The sequence below is a fragment of the Hylobates moloch genome, unplaced genomic scaffold (assembly GCF_009828535.3).
Source record: "Hylobates moloch isolate HMO894 unplaced genomic scaffold, HMol_V3 SCAFFOLD_11, whole genome shotgun sequence".
Taxonomy (NCBI): domain Eukaryota; kingdom Metazoa; phylum Chordata; class Mammalia; order Primates; family Hylobatidae; genus Hylobates; species Hylobates moloch.
Window position 1 is genome coordinate 38,755,855 of NW_026652286.1, and position 19,689 is coordinate 38,775,543.

General features: G+C 43.6%; 1 protein-coding gene across 1 annotated transcript in view; it reads left to right on the forward strand.

Moving 5' to 3' along the window:
- SCUBE2 (signal peptide, CUB domain and EGF like domain containing 2) overlaps positions 1-19,689 on the forward strand; it is an 81,165-nt gene that overhangs the window by 43,940 nt on the left and 17,536 nt on the right. The window contains exons 16-17 of the mRNA XM_032166652.2: positions 338-544; positions 16,602-16,772. Coding sequence (XP_032022543.1) covers positions 338-544; positions 16,602-16,772 — 378 coding nt within the window. The remainder of the gene's footprint in view (positions 1-337; positions 545-16,601; positions 16,773-19,689) is intronic.

Genomic DNA, 19,689 nt, shown 5'->3' on the forward strand with positions numbered 1-19,689 from the left:
TTGCTCCTTATTTCTTTGCCTTTCACTTTTTATCATTCTTGGGGGAAAAATAATGCAAACACTGAAGTATCTCCTGTTTTTTTCACCCCGAAACTAAACTGAATTGGTTTGGAACCTGATGATTTTTTCTGCTTCATAAAAACCCAAAGCTACCATTTGGTCCACAAATTTCTGTTTGAATCAACTGTTGCCCAGCCTGCTAGGTGCCCCCTCCAGGTTTCTCCCCATTCGGTCCACAGGGAGCTTGGGGTGTTGGTAGGGCCTGCAGTTGATCTGGCCATTGTCACACGCTGCAGCCTGATCTCCTCCCGCACTGCTGTCCCTCTTGTTTCTGTAGCTTCTTGTGACCTGAGCTGCATCGTAAAGCGAACCGAGAAGCGGCTGCGTAAAGCCATCCGCACGCTCAGAAAGGCCGTCCACAGGGAGCAGTTTCACCTCCAGCTCTCAGGCACGAACCTCGACGTGGCTAAAAAGCCTCCCAGAACATCTGAACGCCAGGCAGAGTCCTGTGGAGTGGGCCAGGGTCATGTAGAAAACCAATGTGGTGAGTGGCCTGGGACATTCTTGCTAACAGAACAGCCTTGGGCTCCATAAACACTCAGGGTAACCAAAAGCAAGTCTGGCCCATCCTCCCTTCTCAGGGCTCACTTTAGAGAACACTCCGGGCAGCGCTTCTGTTTCAGTAACTGTTGCGTTTGTGTCTGTCATCCCTGCTAGGCCCAGAGCTCCCTGGAGTGAGACTGATCTCATTCACCTCCCTGTCCTCAGCGCCTAGCATAGTATCTGGCTTGTGGTGGGCACTAAAATGTTGGTTGACTTGAGGAACAGGAAAGAAGTGGCAAGGTTGATGAGAAGAGGGGATGTTGCCCTTTACAGGTCTGAGGGACGGCGGTCTCCCCTGGCTGGGGCAGGACTGCAGGGGTAAGGCACCCTCGAGCCTTCTCCACACTCTGTCATCAAAGCTACTCTTATGATCTCCCTCTGGCTTGACCAACTATGGCAATGAATAAGCTCCTGTCCATAGTTCTGTGCAGAGGCAAAGCTAGGGGGCTGCTTGGCTGCCTTATGAGACCCAGAGCTTCAGCCCAGGGCTCCTAATAGTGTCAGTTCCATTGTATGGGTTGTGTTGGTGGTGGTGTTTCAGAATTAAATTTGGGACCTGGCACTTGAGCAATATCAGTTCTGTTGCTCTGGTAAAGCTAGCAAGAGCGTCCAGGACACGAGGTTCTAGGATGGTCAGTTTAGAGATTTGTCACAAGGGACTCTTCTGGGCAATTATAGGAGATTTTATCTGAAAAGTCTTAGATGGGAAAAATTGGGGTCTCACTTTATAGTAATAATGATAATGATTTATTGAGTTCTTATCTGTCACAAGCATGACAGTAAGTCTCATGTCTGCATTATCTCAATTAATCCTAACAGTAACCTTCCCAGGTAGGTTTTATTACCTATATTTAACAGCTGAAGCTTAGAGTGTTGTTAAGTTCTCTTGCTCAAGATCACACTGATGTTCTGATTCCAAAGCCTGTTCTCTGGTCCCAAGCAGGGTGAATTTCAGTAATTAGATTTCTCCAGGATAAACTGATGTCCTTTTCCTAAGTATCAGTAGAATCATGAGGCCCAAGCAATAAAGCTTAGCTAAGGAGTAAGAATTTGTATTTCTAAATAAGCAAAGCTGAATCCAGGGGCACTTGTTCCAGAGAATTGTCAGCCTTAGGCCCACAGCTCAAATTTGTTGCTTTGCCAAAACTTAGTGAAAATCAAGTATAACTGTCTACAAGGGGCTGGTTTCCAGATAGTCTTGACTTTCATTCCAGCTGATTCTCTTAAAAAGAAACAAAGGGGAAAAAAGTAAAAACAGCCCAGCTGGTTGATCTGTTCTCATTTAAAATTCTAAGAGTTCCAGTTTCCGTACTAAAATAGTGGTGAGAGTTGGCTGTGGCTGCCCTACTTTCCAGGATGAGTTGCAGAAACTGTCAGGGCCCTCCTGGCCTCTCAGGGTTACACTGCACCCCTGCCCCGTCTGCTATCCTGTTGGGGTGAGGCCTCACGGACTGGCCAGGGAGTCTTTGTGGCCAATTAAAAAGTCAAGAAAACCTAGTGTCAAGGGCCCCATGGACTGGCTCCCATTGAGGGTATCACTAATACTACCACAGGTATGTTCCTGGGGAGTAAAGGCCCAAGGATAAGGAGCAGGAGTTACTTAACAGGGGCTTCATGACCACAACAGCCTATGAAAGACACTCGGGGCCAGGCACGATGGCTAACACCTGTAATCCCAGCACTTTGGGAGGCCAAGGTGGGCAGATCACGAGGTCAGGAGATCAAGACCATCCTGGCCAACATGGTGAAACCCTGCCTCTACTAAAAAACACAAAAAATTAGCTGGCCGTGGTGGCGCGTGCCTATACTCCCAGCTACTCGGGAGGCTGAGGCAGGAGAATCCCTTGAACCAGGGAGTTGGAGGCTGCAGTGAGCCGAGATCGTGCCACTGCACTCCAGCCTGGGCGACAGAGCGAGACTCCGTCTCAAAAAAAAAAAAAAAAAGAAAGAAAGACACTCGGTAGAGGGTTTGTGTAGCTGTGGTGGTGTGTGAATGTGTCCCTGAGATGCTTGTCATGCTAAATTAGGTTTGATTTGTTTCTAGGGGAGCCAGTGTGTCTTGTCTCAGGAGCTCCCTCAAACACTGGATGAATTTTGTAGCCCTCACGGCATCAAATCAGGTCCAGGTCTGACAGCAATGTTGAAGATTTTACTATGCAGAGAAAATGGCTCAAGGAGTTACCAGTGACATTCATTCTTGCTGCTGAGGGAGGAAGTGGGTATAAAGAAGTGTCAGGTGTGTTCATTAGAAAGGCTTTTTATCCAGCAGGCAGCATGTGGCATAGGCAAGGCTGTGTGTGTGTGTGTGTGTGTGTGCGTGTGTGTGCGTGTGTATGTGTGTCTGTCTTCTAGTCCTGGTCTATTTGGTGGTGTTAGGACTTCATAAAGACCAGGCTTGCTGATGTTTTCTGAGCTCTGGATGGTACAGACAGTGGAGACAAGCTTAGGATAGTTCCTTTTAGAAATGATTTTCAGTATCTGCAGAAAAAAGCTCCAAAAAAAAAAATTGGAGTCACTTTCATCTCTCCTGTGGGGAAGAGATGGAACCATTATGTTTATCTTTTTAAATATTTTAAATTTAGTTTTCAATTATGAAAGTAGTGCCTGTTTCAAATGGCACAGAAATGTATACAGTAAAGATGAAAGTTCTCTCCACAGCTCCCTAATCCAACTCCCCAGCAGTAATCACTGTTATAGTTTACTGTGTTATTTTTCCACAACTGTTTTTATGCACATATAAAAAGGAAATTTTATATATTCATTCAATAAATATTTATTGAGCACCAACTGTGTGCCAGGTACCATTCTAGATATCAGGAATCCAGCAATAAAGAAACAAGCAAACATCTCAGCCCTCACAGAGTTTACAATTTTAGAGGAAGAAGGTAGACAACCAACCAATAAACGAGGAAAGATACTGCTATCATGTAGCAGAGGGCAACAGGGATATGGAGAGCAGGGCTGCAGGAAAGTGGAGTGGAAAGTACCAGGCCAAGGTGAGGGCTGAGGGATGAGGAGCATACTCCCCCAAAGTGTAGACTGTGGTCAGGGAAGGCCTCACTGCAAAGTGTCATTTGGGCAGAGACGCAAAGGACAGCAAGACGCAAGACATGGAGATATCTGGGGGAAGAGAGTTTCAGGCAAAGAGAACAACAAACAGGAAAACCCCAAGGTACTGGAAGGAAGGCCAGAAGGATGAGAGCTGAGAGAGGCAGAGAGGGAGAGTAAGGGCAGAGCAGTAGCAGAGGGAACTCGAAACCAGGGAGGACCCTGATCCCCAATCTGATGAGAAAGGAAGCCAGTGGAGGGCTTTGAGCAGAGGAGTAACTGACATGTTTTCAAAAGATAACTTTGGCTACTGTGTTGAAAATAGACTGCAGGTTTACGTATGAATAAATATATATATTTTTAAAAATAGGCTGGGTGCAGTGGCTCACATCTGTAATCCCAGCACTTTGGGAGGCTGAGGTGGGAGGATCACTTCAGGCCAGGAGTTCAATACTAGTTTGGGCAACATAGTGAGACGCTGTTTCACTGTGTTGGTTGGTAGCACCTGTAGTCCCAGCTACTCGGAAGTCTAAGGCGGGAGGATCATCTGAGTCCAGGAGTTCGAGGCTGCAGTGGGCTATGATTGTGTCACTGCACTGCAGCCTGGGTGGCAGACCAAGAGCCTATCTTAACAAAATAAAAAACAAATATCAATACAATTTGAATAGTTCTATGTGTTGTTTTTATCTGTAGTTAGATCAAGAACATCTCTTTAACATGATAGTGGAGCGACCTTATTTCTTTTACAGCTTCCCAGGCTGTATTTGTTTGAAGACACCAGTATTGATTAGCCCTACCCCTACTGGTGAACATAGAAGTTATTGCTAATTTTTCTATTGCAAATAGTGCTCAGTGAATATCATTCTTTGTACACATGGCCAATATTTCTGAAGGATAGACTTGTAAAAGTACAATGGCCGACTCAAAGAACTTGCATATTTAAAACTTTAATAGATACTGCCAGATTACTTTCCCAAAAGATCATACCTATGTATGTCGCTTCCAACATTGGAAGCATCCTACATCTTTGCTAACATGGATTATTTATCATTGATCCTTTTCATTTTTGCAAATCCGGTAAGCAAAAAAAAAAAAAAAAAAAAAAAAAGTCATTTTAACTTGGTTTTCTTTATTAGTAAGACTAAGCATGCTGTCTTATGCCTGTGGTCATTTGGATTCCTTCTTCTGAGAACATCTATATTCTTTGCCTATTTTTGCATTGAACTGTTTGTCCTTTGTATAGCATTAAAAAATAAATTTTAAAGTCCCAATTTATACCAGAGAAAATAATCACTTCTGACCAATTGTATATTTTCTTTCTTATTGTTATTTTATATAGTAAAGTTTCATTAATTTGGCATTTGGGGACTTTGGGGACAGCCTGCTCTCCAAGTGACCTTTGTACCATCTGTGATCAATTTTAGCAAGATGGCAAAAAAAAATGATTATAGTCTCCAAGGAACAAATTTCTTAAGCTCTATAGTACTTCATAAAGTTCTTCATGTCTAGAGAAAATTAACTATATGACATGGATGTCTAGCTATTGTACTTTCATAATACCAGCTAAAAGATAAATTAAGAAATATACTGGATAATATATATGTGTGTGTATGCATGTGTGTGTATATATGTATGTATGTATGTATGTATTATATATACTGTATTTGGTTGTTTTTAAAACTTGCTGAGATTTTTAGAAGAAACAATCCAGACAGCTGGCAAACTGGGAAGTATTTTAGTGCCTGGGTTCTTGAGAGACAAGGAACATTTAATTCCTTTTGTAACAGCTTACTGCTGTTCCTCTGCAGCAACTGAGAAAAATTAATTCAACTAGTATTAATTGAGTACCATTCTGCCCACTCTGTGTGCTTGGGATGAAGCAATAAGAACATAATAATCAAAGGGCCTATTCTCATGAAGTTCACATTGTAACAGAGGAAAACAGAAATTAAAAAGTTCTTTCATAATACCAGCTAAAAGATAAATTAAGAAATACACTAGATAATATATATATGTGTGTATGCATGTGTGTGTATATATGTATGTATGTATGTATTATATATACTGTATTTGGTTGTTTTTAAAACTTGCTGAGATATTCCTTTCTTGTTTAAACTGAGGAAAATATAAAATCTGTATTAGCACTATAGACCAGTATTAGACCAATATGTAACACACAGACTGAATAGGAAATTCTTTTAATTAAAAAAGTTTTAAAGACATAATTTAGTAAAGTGTTGACATGTATTGAACACTTACCACTGTGTTCAGCCCTGTGCTAAGTGATAATTTCAAAAGCTTAAGTGCTATGAAGAGAATAAAACAGAGAGGATTGGAGGGAGGGTTACTCTCCATAGGGTGGCCAGGGAAGACTCTCGGAGTAAGTGACTAGGAGCAAATGGTCAAGCACTAAGGCCTGAGTGAGGGGAAGCAGCTGGCGTGCAATGCACTCATGGTGGGGCCTGGTGGGGTGCGGGGGAGCCCCTTAATGGGGGAGGATCAGCAAATCCAAAGGGCCTAAGGCAGGAAGGAGCTGGGCATTTTCTTCTTCTTTAAAATGATTATTATTCCATTTTTTAGAGACGGGGTCTTGCTATGTTGCTCAGACTGGTCTTGAACTCCTGGGTTCAAATGATCCTCCCACCTCAGCTTTCGAGTAGCTGGGATTACAGGCGTGAGCCTCTGTGTCTGGCTCACATATTCTATTCTGAATTCTTTCAAAATTGAGAAATGATTTGGAAATGATCAGGCAGAGATTTCCTTTCTTGTTTAAACTGAGGAAAATATAAAATCTGTATTAGCACTATAGACCAGTATTAGACCAATATGTAACACACAGACTGAATAGGAAATTCTTTTAATTAAAAAAGTTTTAAAGACATAATTTAGTAAAGTGTTGACATGTATTGAACACTTACCACTGTGTTCAGCCCTGTGCTAAGCACTTCACCTATATCATCTCATTTAATCCTCATCCCAAGTCTATTTTAACTCATCCCTTTTTACACATAAAGAAACTGAGACACAGGATGACAAGCATTTTCCACAGTGTCACCCAGCAAGTAAGTGTTGCAGAGGCAGGATTGAAATCCAGATCTGACTTGAGTCTATTCTTTTTTTTTTTCCGAAAACAGTCTTGCTCTTGTCTCCTAGGCTAGAGTTCAGTGGCGTGATCTCAGCTCACTGCAACCTCTGCCTCCCAGGTTCAAGCGATTCTCCTGCCTCAGCCTCCTGAGTAGCTGGGATTACGGGTGCCTGGCACCACGCCTGGCTAATTTTTGTATTTTTAGTAGAAACGGATTTCACCATGTTGGCCAGGCTGGTCTCAAATGCCTGACCTCAAGTGATCCACCTGCCTCAGCCTACAAAAGTACTGGGATTACAGTTGTGAGCTACTGTACCCAGCCATGAGTCTATATTCTTCTCAATTTGGATGCCCTCACCTCTCCTGGGTACAGCCTGTGCCCTGGGACCATCTTACTTATGCTGTACTCATATGCATAGCCCTCCATGTACCAACTCTGTGGGGAGTACTGAGGAGGCCTAGGTAAATAAGACATCATCCACTGGGTCACACTTAACCCTCCAGGGAAGGGGCAGAGATGCCTTCCCCAAAGAGAGAAAGCCCATGCTGAGTTTTGAAGGATGCACAGATAATGGCTAAGTGGGGAGGAGTATTCAGCCCAAGGAACAGCCTTGGGAAATGAGGATGAGCAAGGTGTGCACAGGCGATTATTGACATGTCAGTGTCACTAAACCTGGAGTGCCAGGTAGGATATGGTGGACAACTAGGCTAATGGGAGGGCACGGCCAACTCATGGAGACCTTGGATATGTTGCTAAGGAGCCTCAACTTTATCTCAAAGTGACATGCTGCCATTGGAGGACTTACTCGGGAAGTGTTCAGGTCATATGTGTATTCTAGAAAGATCTCTCTGACTGTACTGGAGGGAGCAGAATTAGAGGCAGAAAGACCAATCTGGGGGCTTTTGAATGTGTTGCTTATGAGATATTGAGAACATGCAGGTCCTAGATAGAGAAACAGCAATGGGTTAGAGAAATATTTAAGAGGAAAAATGAGCAGCATTTGGGGATGACATGGATTGGGGACTGAGAAGAGGAAAGAGGTGGGCTGAGCTCAGAGGATTCTGATGTGGCCTGTGATCCTGGCACTTGCTTCCCATACATCCCTAATCTCACCATGCCCTGTTTCATATGCAGGAGGCACTGAGAAAAAGCCAAGGGGTTGGTTGAATGATGAAATGAATGTGATCACTGGGGAAGAAATAATCAGAAGAGATTTATAGGAGAAGCAGGAAAAAAATGGGCTCTTGAGAGAGCATGAGAAAGGATGAAAAGATACATAAAAGGAGGCTAAAGCCTGAATATTGAGTCAGAGAAATGGAGAGGAGTGCAGGAAGGCAAGGCAAGGGGAGGTTTTTGAGCCAGAGAGTGAAGCAATCAGAAAAAGAGTTTAGAAAGGTGCCTCTGATGGTAGAATGGAAAGAGTGGAGGCAGGGAGGGACAGAAATCCAGGGGACTCTTGGAAGGTTACTGCAGCAATCCAAATAAGAGACGGTGAGGATCTAAGGGACATTCGTGCCATGGGGACGAAGAATAGGGGATAGAGAGAAGGGACACAGCTGTAGGATGCTGCTGCTGAGTGACAGGGCAGTGAGGAGAGAAGCCAGGGAGAGCTGTGATTTGGAGCCTTGGTGACTGGGAAAATAGAGATGCTTCTGTAAGAGGAGTAAAGCCAGAGGCCAGGGAGAGAAGTGCTCCTTGGGCAACAAGATTTCTAGGCAGAGGTGTCCATGGATGTCTGAGAGTCTAGCAAAACAATTTCTTCTCTTCATGTCCAGCCTAACTTGCCTAATCCCAAGTCTGTCCACACAGGCTCAGACCTGCCTCCTGTTAAAATGGATGGACAGCCCATGCCTCTAAGGCCCCCCTCTATCTTCCACTCAAGCTGGAGCCTGTCCTCTCTCAGCTTCTTAAGAATGTTGCCCCTGCTGTTGTCCCCATCGACCCCTCCCATCTCAGAATTCTTCTCCTCTGCTAGATCATTTCCAACATCACACAAACCCATCTCCTGTCTTAAAAACCAAACAAACCCTCCATTGACTTCACACATCTCTATAGCTACTGCCTCATTTCTGTGTCCCCCATTCTGTGTAGAACGAAACTCTTTGAAGGAGCCGTAGTCATACTGTCTTTGCCTCCTTACCTCCCATTTCTCTTCAGTTTGATTTTCATGCCTAACCTCTCCACAGAAACGTTTTCCAAGATTTCTAACCACCTCTGTGATGCCAAATCCAGTTACCTTTCCTCACTCCTCATGAGGCATCCTCTCTGCTGATCACTCCCTCTCCTGGAAACACTTTCTTCCTATGGGTTTCAGACACAATACACTTCTGCTTCTCCATACCTCACTGGCTGCTCCCTTTTCATTTTCAATGCTGGTTCCAGTCCCTCCCCTACTTTCTGATTATCCTACGGCTGAATCCTTCGTCCCCTCCTCTGTCTTCACACTCTCCTCGGTGACCTTACCCAGTGCCATAGCTTTAAATACCACCACATGCTGGCTATTCTGAAACTGCCCTCTCCAGCTCCTTTGTCCCAGAGAAGTTGAACATTTAAGAATGCACACACACACATTCTCTCTCCCTCTAAGTAAAATATATATGAATGTTTACTTATTTATAAACTATATACTTACAGTATTGGCTAGTACACTATGTTCATCACAAAAGACAGAACAAGATAAAGATTAAATAAACACATTTAAAAATAACTGGCTAGCATCTTAAGGTAGAATCTTTACAATTGGGCGAGGTTCATTATTGATAGTGGTGGTCGCAAATCCATTTGTCATATAGTCTTTTTGATTATTGCTAGTGCTTTAGGTGAACTCTTGACAGACCAGATTAAATCGTAGCTGTTTCTGTCTCATGATATAGTTTGACAAAGAGCTAATACACTAGTGTCCCCTTATAGGCAGTTTTGCTTTCTGTGGTGTCAGTTACCTGGGTCAACCATGGTCCAAGAATATCAAATGGAAAATTCCGGAAATAAACAATTTGTAAGTTTTAAATTGCCCACTCTTCAGAGTGGCGTGATGAAATCTCGTGTTGTCCTGCTCCATCCTGCCTGGGATATGAATCCTCCCTTTATCCCGCGTACCCATGGTGTATACCCTCCCCATCCTGCCTGGGATATGAATCCTCTGTATACCCTCCCCATCCTGCCTGGGATATGAATCCTCCCTTTATCCTGTGTACCCATGCTGTGTACCCTCCCCTGTGTTAGTCACATAGTAGTCATCTCAGTTATCAGATTGACAGATCACAAGAAGGGTGAGTATGGTACTATACGATACTTTGAGAGAGAGACCACATTCACATAACTTTTTATTATAGTATGTTGTGATAATTGTTTTATTTTATTATTGTTAATCTCTTGCTGTGCCTAATTTATAAATGAAACTTTATCATGAATAAGCACGCATAGGAAAACCCCTAGTGTATATAGGGTGTGGTACTCTCCAAGGATCCAGGCACCCACTGGAGGTCTTGGATGGGAAACCTCCGCTCCACTGTGGACACGGGTGGCTGCTGTGCTAGGAGCAGAAGATGCCCCACGGGCCCTCTCCTGTGGTGCGGACGCGGGTGGCTGCTGTGCTAGGAGCAGAAGATGCGCCCACGGACACTCCTGTGGTGCGCATGGGCTCGCGTCACGTTTACGCCCTTCAGTCGGGTGTTCTTTCCAGGAATCCATCAAAGCTGCTTTCTATTTTGTGATGGTTAGTTTAGTTAAAAACATGATAATATAGGTCAGGACATCTCATTACCCAGGCATAGCTAAGCTGTAACTGTTCTCTATGTATTGAGAGGCGAGAGTCAGTCAGTGCCTTGCGCCCGAGTTGTGGGTGCCAGTGCTTCCCTTTTCTTGGTGACCCTGGCTCCTCACATGTGTCTTGTGCCTCACAGAGATGGAGACTGGCTGGGAGGCTGCTCTTACACCGTATTCTAAACCAGAGGAGCTTCGTTTGTTTCTTATTTTAGGTGAAAATTCGTAGGCATGGGTGTAGAAATGTGCTCCCACCCGGTGGATCATCTTGTCAACCCGAGGTGTAGTATTCCGCCTCAGAGACCACCAGTAGAACCCGTGCCTTCTTAGTATCCACACTTGGATGGCCAACTGGCATCTCAAACTCAGTGTTTCCAAACAAAGCTTCTTATCCTCCCAAGCATCAAATCAAATCAAACCAGCATCCTCCCTCCCAAATCAAACCAGCATCTCTGTAAGGGGCACCTCGCCTCACCCAGTTGCTCAAGTCGAAAGCCTGAGTCATCTTGACCTCTCCCTTTCTGTGGTGTTCCTCATCCAGTCCGTGTGCAAATCCTGTCAGCTCTGCCTTCAGGTAATTTCCTTTATCTGACCAGTTTTCTCCTCCTCCGTTATTATTACTGCTCTGTTTCAAGCCACCATCATCTCTAGCTCAGTCTGTTGTATAAGGCTCTGAATTGTTCTCCTCAGCCTTTCCTGGCCTCCGTCTGTTCTCCACACAGCAGCCAGGACATCTCTTAAAAACACAGATCAGGTTGGGTACAGTGGCCCACTTTGGGATGCCGAGACAGAGGACCGCTTGAGCCCAGGAGACCCTATCTCTACAAAAAGTTAGAAAATTAGCTGGGCATGGTGGTGCAAGCCTGTAATTCCAGCTACTTAGGAGGCTGAGGTGGGAGGATCAATTGAGCCCAGGAGGTCGAGGCTGCAGTGAGCCATGATCACTCCAGCCTGGGTGACAGAGCGCAACCCTGTCTCCTAAACAAAAAAGAAATGAAAAGAAAAACATAAATCAGATTGTGTCACTCCCCCATTTCAAACCTCCAACATACTTTGAGTAAGGTCTAATTTCCTTACCACGGCCTTCAAGCACTCACACGATCTGGCCCTTGCTTGCTTTTTAAAGTTCATCTCTTATTGCCCTACCCCCTTATGCTGTGTTCCTACTACACTGCACTTCTTGCTGTTAGGCAGTCTCATTGCAAGGCTATTTCCTGTTTTTGTTGTTGTTGTTGTGTTTTTTTGTTGTTTGTTTGTTTGTTTTTTAGACAAGGTCTTGCTCTGTCACCCAGGCTGGAGTGCAGTGGTGTGATTTTGGCTCACTGCAACCTCCGCCTCCTGGGCTCAAGCTATCCTCCCACTGGCGTGCACTACCACGCTCAGCTAACTTTTTAAGGTGATTTTGGAAAGATGAGGTCTCACTATATTTCCCAAGCTGGTCTTGAACTCTGGGCTCAAGCAGTCCTCCTGCCTCAGCCTCCCAGTGTGCTGGGATTACAGGCGTGAGCCACAGCACCCAGCCTATTTCCCACATTTTATTCTGGTCTCTGTTCAGAAAGGCCTTTCTTGGCCACACTTCTAAAATAGCATACATACAAACTCCATCCCTACCCCCTCTTTGTCCTCTTACCCTGTTTTCCTTTTCTTCATCATACCACTACTTGCATTCTATTACATATTTATTTGCTTGCTCATTGAGACTTATTGTTCATTTATTTACTGCCCTGAGAACCCCATTAGAACAGGGTCATGTCTGTCTTCTCTGCTGTGTCTCCAGCTCCTAGAATGGTACTCAGCACATAATGAGTGCTCAATAAGTACTTATTGAATGAATGAGTAAATGAATCTTCACAGGGACAACAGATGAAATCCCAAGGATAGTAGATAACATTAAGAGAAAAGAGGGCAAAGGGCAAATCTTTGGAGAAATATTTAAATTGAGAGCAAAAGAGGCACTCTAAAGGAAGTGAAATTTCAGCTCCAGTTAATTAGGCATGAAAAGAACATAGTGCGCATTTGGGAACCCAATAAGGAAGAAGGCGTCAAGCTGGGCTCATTTCTCTGCCTCAACTATAGGAATGTTTTTAAAGAGCAAACCTGAGCACAGGTCAAAAACCTGGACAATGAAAAATCAATCTCTCAGCCCAAGATGGCACTGTCCCCTGTTATCCTGGGGGCAGTCATTTAAAGAGAGCTCAAACCAGGATCCTAAGGCCAGCTCTGCCTGGGACACTGGCGCCTCTGAACTGGGACAAAGCAGCAGCAGCCCCGGGGCACCCTGGGAATCCGAGTGGGCTGGTTGTGGCTCTTCTTCAGAAGTCAAGGCGTGATTCTTAAGAATGCAGTCAAATGCTAGAGGGTGACCCCTTTTATTAGGTTCATCATCTTAGCCACAGAGAGACCATAGTGTTTGTCCATAGCCTGAAATACTCAAAGGCCACAGTGCTGAGAAGAGGCCGAGGCTTGAGGCCTCTTTGTCGCCATTAATCCTCATCCTGCTGGTCTGTCCCTTTTGCATCAGAAAAGCTTTCTCGTATCTTTTTTAAAGAAGGAGAAAAAACAGCTGTGTGGGATTTGAGAATGAGATTTTAATGGTCACTGAAGGCACACAAAAGCTTTGCTGTGATAGTGAAGTGTTCTGGGGGCAATTGACTCCTTTGTCCTGGGCAGCAAAACAAGCTGGCTGCTGAAGGAGAAGAGAGAAGCCACTGGAACATGTGATTGAGGTCTCTGCAGGCCAGATTCTCAGCACATTTGCAAAGAGCGGTTTTCAGGCATCCCTTCATGATATTTCAGAGTTGCCTTTTAGTGTTTAGCTCATTTTTACCTTGTGAAAGAATCACATATATTTGGGAGGTGCTTGACATGAATTATTTCTGCAGGTCTTTCTCTCTGGAAGGAAAATGGAAATTGTGACCGACAAAATGAGTTTGTTTATGTGAAGCAGGCCTTTCATTGTGAGGAAAAAGAACTGGTGCCGTCTTTTCCACAGGGCAGCCTAAAGGGTTTCTCAGCCCTTCGAGCAGTTAAGAAATGGCACAGAGGTGGGATATTGTGAGGTCTCTCTAAAGGTCACCTTGCAAAGGCTGTGGAGGTTGAAAGAGTTCTCAGGAGCAGGGGACAGCAGAGCAGCAGGAGCCTGTCCTGGTCCCTGGCTCAGTGAGAACCAGGCCTGGTGTTGTCCACCTGCTGAGGACATCTGTTTTCTGCCAGAGGAACCATGATGGAACAGACCACGGTGATGTGACTCTAAGTTATGATTAATGGGGCTGTTGGAATCATTGTCACCATATCGGCACTTTCTCTTCCATGGATGAGTATTGTAAAAACAGCTCTTCTTCAAATAGAAATGGCTGAGCAGAGGGGCTCTGGACAGCCTTGGTTTTACCTGCTTCATGACAGGTGGGCTCCTTAGAGCCATGAAGGAGTTATTCTCTGATTTACTGGCCTGCTACAGACACTGAAAACAGTCAAGTGGGACACAGGGTAAAACGTGAATTCGTAATACAGAATTCAACCCAGCTTTACATGAGAGATGGGCTGGAACCAGAGTGATATGGAGACCATTATCCAGTAGGGCTGCATTTAGAGAGTAAGTCTGGAATTATACTCTATTTGCCATCAATCTCATTATAATATTGTTTGCCAATAAAACAAGAGTTTGGTTCGCTTTTAATTTTTTAAAAATATAAAATTGTGGTCAGCCGTGGTGGCTCATGCCTGTAATCTCAGCACTTTGAGAGGCTGAGGCAGGTGGATCACCTGAAGTCAGGAGTTCGAGACCAGCCAGGCTGGCATGGTGAAACCCTGTTTCTATTAAAAATACAAAAATTTAGCCCGGCATGGTGGTGCATGCCTGTAATCCCAGCGACTCGGGAAGCTGGGGTAGGAGAATCACTTGAACCCGGGAGGCGGAGGTTGCGATGAGCCGAGATCGCGCCATTGCACTCCAGCTTGGGCAACAAGAGCGAAACTCCATCTCAGAAAAATCTATATATATAAAATTGTATTTAAATGATACATGAATGTTGTAAAAGAAAATCCAAGAAATATGAGTATTAAGATTTAGATATTTGGATAGACTTTATTAATTGGTTACATTGAATTATAGAAATAATATTTAAAATGTGGCATATTTTCGCTTACCATGATCCAAAAGCCTGATTTTTTTTAAGATTATGGGATGAATAATGAAAAGACATTTTTATTTCTTATAACAGGGAACTTTCCCACGTTTAATCCTAAGAGTATATATGCAAATTGCATTTGTAGAATAGGATGAAAATCGATCTCCCTTGTTACAGACACTGGAGAGCTATAATAGTTAACTTTATCATGTAATTCTTTTTTATTTCTTGGCAGCTTACATATAGAGAATGTTTGTTCCAGTCAAACTCTCCTAGCCCCATAGAGAATCCTTGATAAAGTCTTCAATTGCATTTAAATCTGCCCATTTGTTAAATAACTTTTTTCCCTTTTAAACTCAAAGCTCTTGATCTTACAGTACCATAGGAGTATTTCACAAATTAGCTGTGGGACTTTGGCCAAATTATTAACCTCTCTAAGTCTCTGTTTCTGTAAAATGGTGCTAATAATAGCACCTAGATCCTTAGGGCTGTGTTGAGGAATAAATGAGATACTATACGTAGAGCTTTTGGCATGGTGTCTAGTATAAGTACTCAACAAATGTTAGTCATTAGAAATGCAATGACTCTGATGATGATGTTTGAATAGTAGGGAGCCAAATTTGGTACGTTTGCTTCATATTCATAGCCTAAAATAAGGTACAAGTCTACATTTAACAGTACTAGAAATAGAATCAGAAGCAACATTTATGAATTTCCTTATTTACCAGCATTTACACTTTGTTGTATTGATTTTTTTTTTTCTTTGAGACAGAGCCTTACTCTGTCGCCCAGGCTGGAGTGCAGTGGCACCATCTCGGCCCATTGCAACCTCCGCGATTGCAGAGCTCAAGCAGTTCTCTTGCCTTGCCTCCCAAGTAGCTGGGATTACAGGTGTGCACCACCACACCCAGCTAATTTTTCTGTTTTGTTTGTTTGTTTGTTTGTTTAGTAGAGACGGGGTTTCTCCATGTTGGCCAGGCTGGTCTGGAACTCCTGACCTCAGGTGATCCACCCACCTTGGCCTTCTAAAGTGCTGGGATCATAGGTGTGAGCCACTGCGCAAAGCCTGTTGTGTTATTTATTATTAATCTGAAGTGTGCTATTTTGTAAGAGTCTTGAGATCACCACCCATCCCAGCTGGCCACCAGAGAATGAGCTTTTCAAAACACAGCTTCTGGACATCTTCCTCTTCTTTCTTTTCTTTTTTCTTTTTTAGAGAAGGGGTCTCATTTTCACTATGTTGCCAAGGCTAGACTCCAATTCCTAGGCTCAGGTGATTCCATCTATCTTAGCCTCCCCAGTAGCTAGGACTACAGACGCACACCACCATGCCTGGCTCCTGTCCTTTCAATGATTCCTTTACCTGTGACAATAAAATCCAAATGCCTGGCACTCAAGAACTTTTGCAGTCTATTCCCAACCTTTTCTTTCCTCTCCTCCCGATTTAATGCATGAACTTTTAGAACCTGCCCCCTTTCCCAACTGCGAAGATCCTATTCATCCTTCAAGGCCTGACACAAATGTGACCTCCTCTAGGACACCTTTCAGGATGCCACCAGACAGAATTAATAACAGTCTGTTCTTCCAGCACTAGACCTATGTTCAATGAATGATTTTCACCTCTATAATTGTTCCAACAGCCCTGCGAAGTAGGGAGATCCAGGATTTTTTTAAATCTCTCTTCAACCATCAAGTGCTTGTGCTACAAAAATAATTAGAACCCCTGTGATCCCTGTTCTCAAGGAGCTCACGGTCTAGGGAGAGAAAGAGCTGTAAACACCTCTAACGGGGCAATAAGGATCATGCTGTGCAGAGGTGTGCAGAGAGAACCAAGGCAGGGCACACTGCGTATTCAGGGAGTTTGCATGGGGGGGTGGTGTGGTCAGTGCCATCTATTCGCCTTCATCTCTAAAACTCACATCCTCCTTCCTTGGCCTTTGTGTCCACACTGACCAGATTGTTTCCCTTTGGCTAGTCAGTTGCAGGGCTGGGACCTATTATGATGGAGCACAAGAACGCTGCATTTTATGTCCAAATGGAATCTTCCAAAATGAGGAAGGACAAATAACTTGTGAACCATGCTCAAGACCAGGAAATTCTGGGGCCCTGAAGACCCCAGAAGCTTGGAATGTGTCTGAATGTGGAGGTAAGGATGCTGTCCGTTCCTTCCTACTCCTCCCATCTCTGATGTCATTGTTTAGACAGAAGGCATCTCAAGGACTCCAGACAACGCACACTCACCTGGGGCTTCCTACAAGCAGGGACCATGTTGGCTCGATTCATCTTTGGCTCACCAGTGCCTAGGTCAGTGCCTGACACATGCTGGGCAGATAGATACTCATTTGAGCAAATAAATGAAGATGGGGTAGAATACACTAGCAGAAGAGCGTAGGTGTTGCAACTGCGTGCTTTCTTCACTGGAAATATATACACCTGAAACCTGAGTGATTTCCCCATCTATAGGTACTGTTTTGAAAGTGTTAAAATGAAGACAGGAGGTCTCGGTTTTTCTCCAGCTTTGGTCTCAAATTCATAGCTTTTTTATTTAAAACAAATATATCCATTTATTTTGTTAAAACTGGGACCTCTCTGTGAAGAGCTTTTAATGATCTCTTATAAAATGTTAACTTTGAAGTCAATTTCAAGCTCTGTGGGCTTTCCTATTTATTTTATTATTAAATGTCTTCCTTTTATTAAATGGGAGAAGGGCTGGCTGTATTGACACTCTGTGGGCTCCAATGGCAGGTGTGATCTGAGTGGTGATTTATATCTGATGGCCACAGCAGAGTGAAGACCCCTTGTGCTGCTCCCACGGCTGTCCTTGGAGTGACTCCCAGCCTCAGCTTTATTTCCCACCTAAATAACTCCAAACTGAACTGCAAGGCTGTTTCTGGCTTAAAAATCAAATCCCTCATATTGACTGTGTGACTCCTATCATATCTTTGGTCTGTTATAAAACTGCAAAACTAACTGCAAGGTTGATAAGGGGTGACATTTTGGCATGAATTTACCCTTGTATGTGACATTATTATTATTATATTTTCTTGAGACAGAGTCTCACTCTGTCACCAAGGCTGGAGTGCTGTGGCACAATCTCGGCTCACTGCAACCTCCACCTCCTGGGTTCAAGTGATTCTCGTGCCTCAGCCTCCAGAGAAGCTGGGATTACAGGTGCATGCCACCATGCCCTGCTAAATTTTGTATTTTAGCAGAGACAGGGTTTCGCCATGTTGGCCAGGCTGGTCTCAAACTCTTGACCTCAGGTGATCCGCCTGCCTCAGCCTCCCAAAGTGTTGGTATTACAGGCATGAGCCACTGCCCCCGGCCTATGTGACCTTATTAAGAAAAATTTAGGCCAGGCATGGTGGCTCATACCTGTAACCCTAGCACTTTGGGTTCAGGATCACTTGAGCTCAGGTGGCTAACCCTAACCATAAGACCAGCCTGGGCAACATAGTGAGACCTTGTTTGTAGAAAAAATTAAAAAAAAAAAATTAGCTGAGCATGGTGGCACATGGTAATCCCAGCTACTTAGGTGGCTGAGGTGCAGGGATAGCTTAAGCCCAGGAGGTCAAGCTATAGTAAGCTGTGATTGTGCCACTACACTCCAGCCTAGGCAACAGAGACCCTGTCTCAAAAAAAAAAAAAAAAATGACAGCAATAAGAATATTAGTATAATGGTTATTATAGCTACCATGTATTGAATATTTACCTGTGCCAGGCATTATGCTAAATATATTATATGAATTATTCACAATTCATATAATCATTACAACTCCACGAGGCTAAAGTGACTCTTTTAAGGTCACACAGCCAAGTGGAGGATGTGGAATCAGAACCCAGGTCTGACAGGCTCCAGGCTCCTCCCAAGGGTGTGTGTTCTTGAAACGCCATCATATCTATAACTTATGGGGGAAAATGAAGCCACTATGATTAACAGAGGAGAGATGATTAAGAATATAAGAGATAGCAGATTTTGATAGCATCTTGCCAATGACTAATTCCTGAGGAATATGTGCTTTTAGAAATCCTTTTATGACTTGTGTTTCTTTTTTTTTTTTTTTTTTCGCAAAGTAGCAAGAGTCATTTATTCAAACTACCAGTCACTTCTCCCCAGCCTCCATGTCATTTCTTTTTTTTTTTTAATTATACTTTAGGTTTTAGGGTACATGTGCACAATGTGCAGGTTTGTTACATATGTATCCATGTGCCATGTTGATTTCCTGCACCCATTAACTCGTCATTTAGCATTAGGTATATCTCCCAATGCTGTCCCTCCTCCCTCCCCCCACCCCACAACAGTCCCCGGAGTGTGATGTTCCCCTTCTTGTGTCCATGAGTTCTCATTGTTCAATTCCCACCTATGAGTGAGAACATGCGGTCTTTGGTTTTTTGTCCTTGCGATAGTTTACTGAGAATGATGTTTTCCAATTTCATCCATGTCCCTACAAAGGACACGAACTCATCATTTTTTATGGCTGCATAGTATTCCATGGTGTATATGTGCCACATTTTCTTAATCCAGTCAATTGTTGTTGGACATTTGGGTTGGTTCCAAGTCTTTGCTATTGTGAATAGTGCCGCAACAAACATACGTGTGCATGTGTCTTTATAGCAGCATGATTTATACTCCTTTGGGTATATACCCAGTAATGGGATGGCTGGGTCAAATGGTATTTCTAGTTCGAGATCCCTGAGGAATCGCCACACTGACTTCCACAATGGTTGAACTAGTTTACAGTCCCACCAACAGTGTAAAAGTGTTCCTATTTCTCCACATCCTCTCCAGCACCTGTTGTTTCCTGATTTTTTAATGATGGCCATTCTAACTGGTGTGAGATGGTATCTCACTGTGGTTTTGATTTGCATTTCTCTGATGGCCAGTGATGATGAGCATTTCTTCATGTGTTTTTTGGCTGCATAAATGTCTTCTTTTGAGAAGTGTCTGTTCATGTCCTTTGCCCACTTTTTGATGGGGTTGTTTGTTTTTTTCTTGTAAATTTGTTTGAGTTCATTGTAGATTCTGGATATTAGCCCTTTGTCAGATGAGTAGGTTGCAAAAA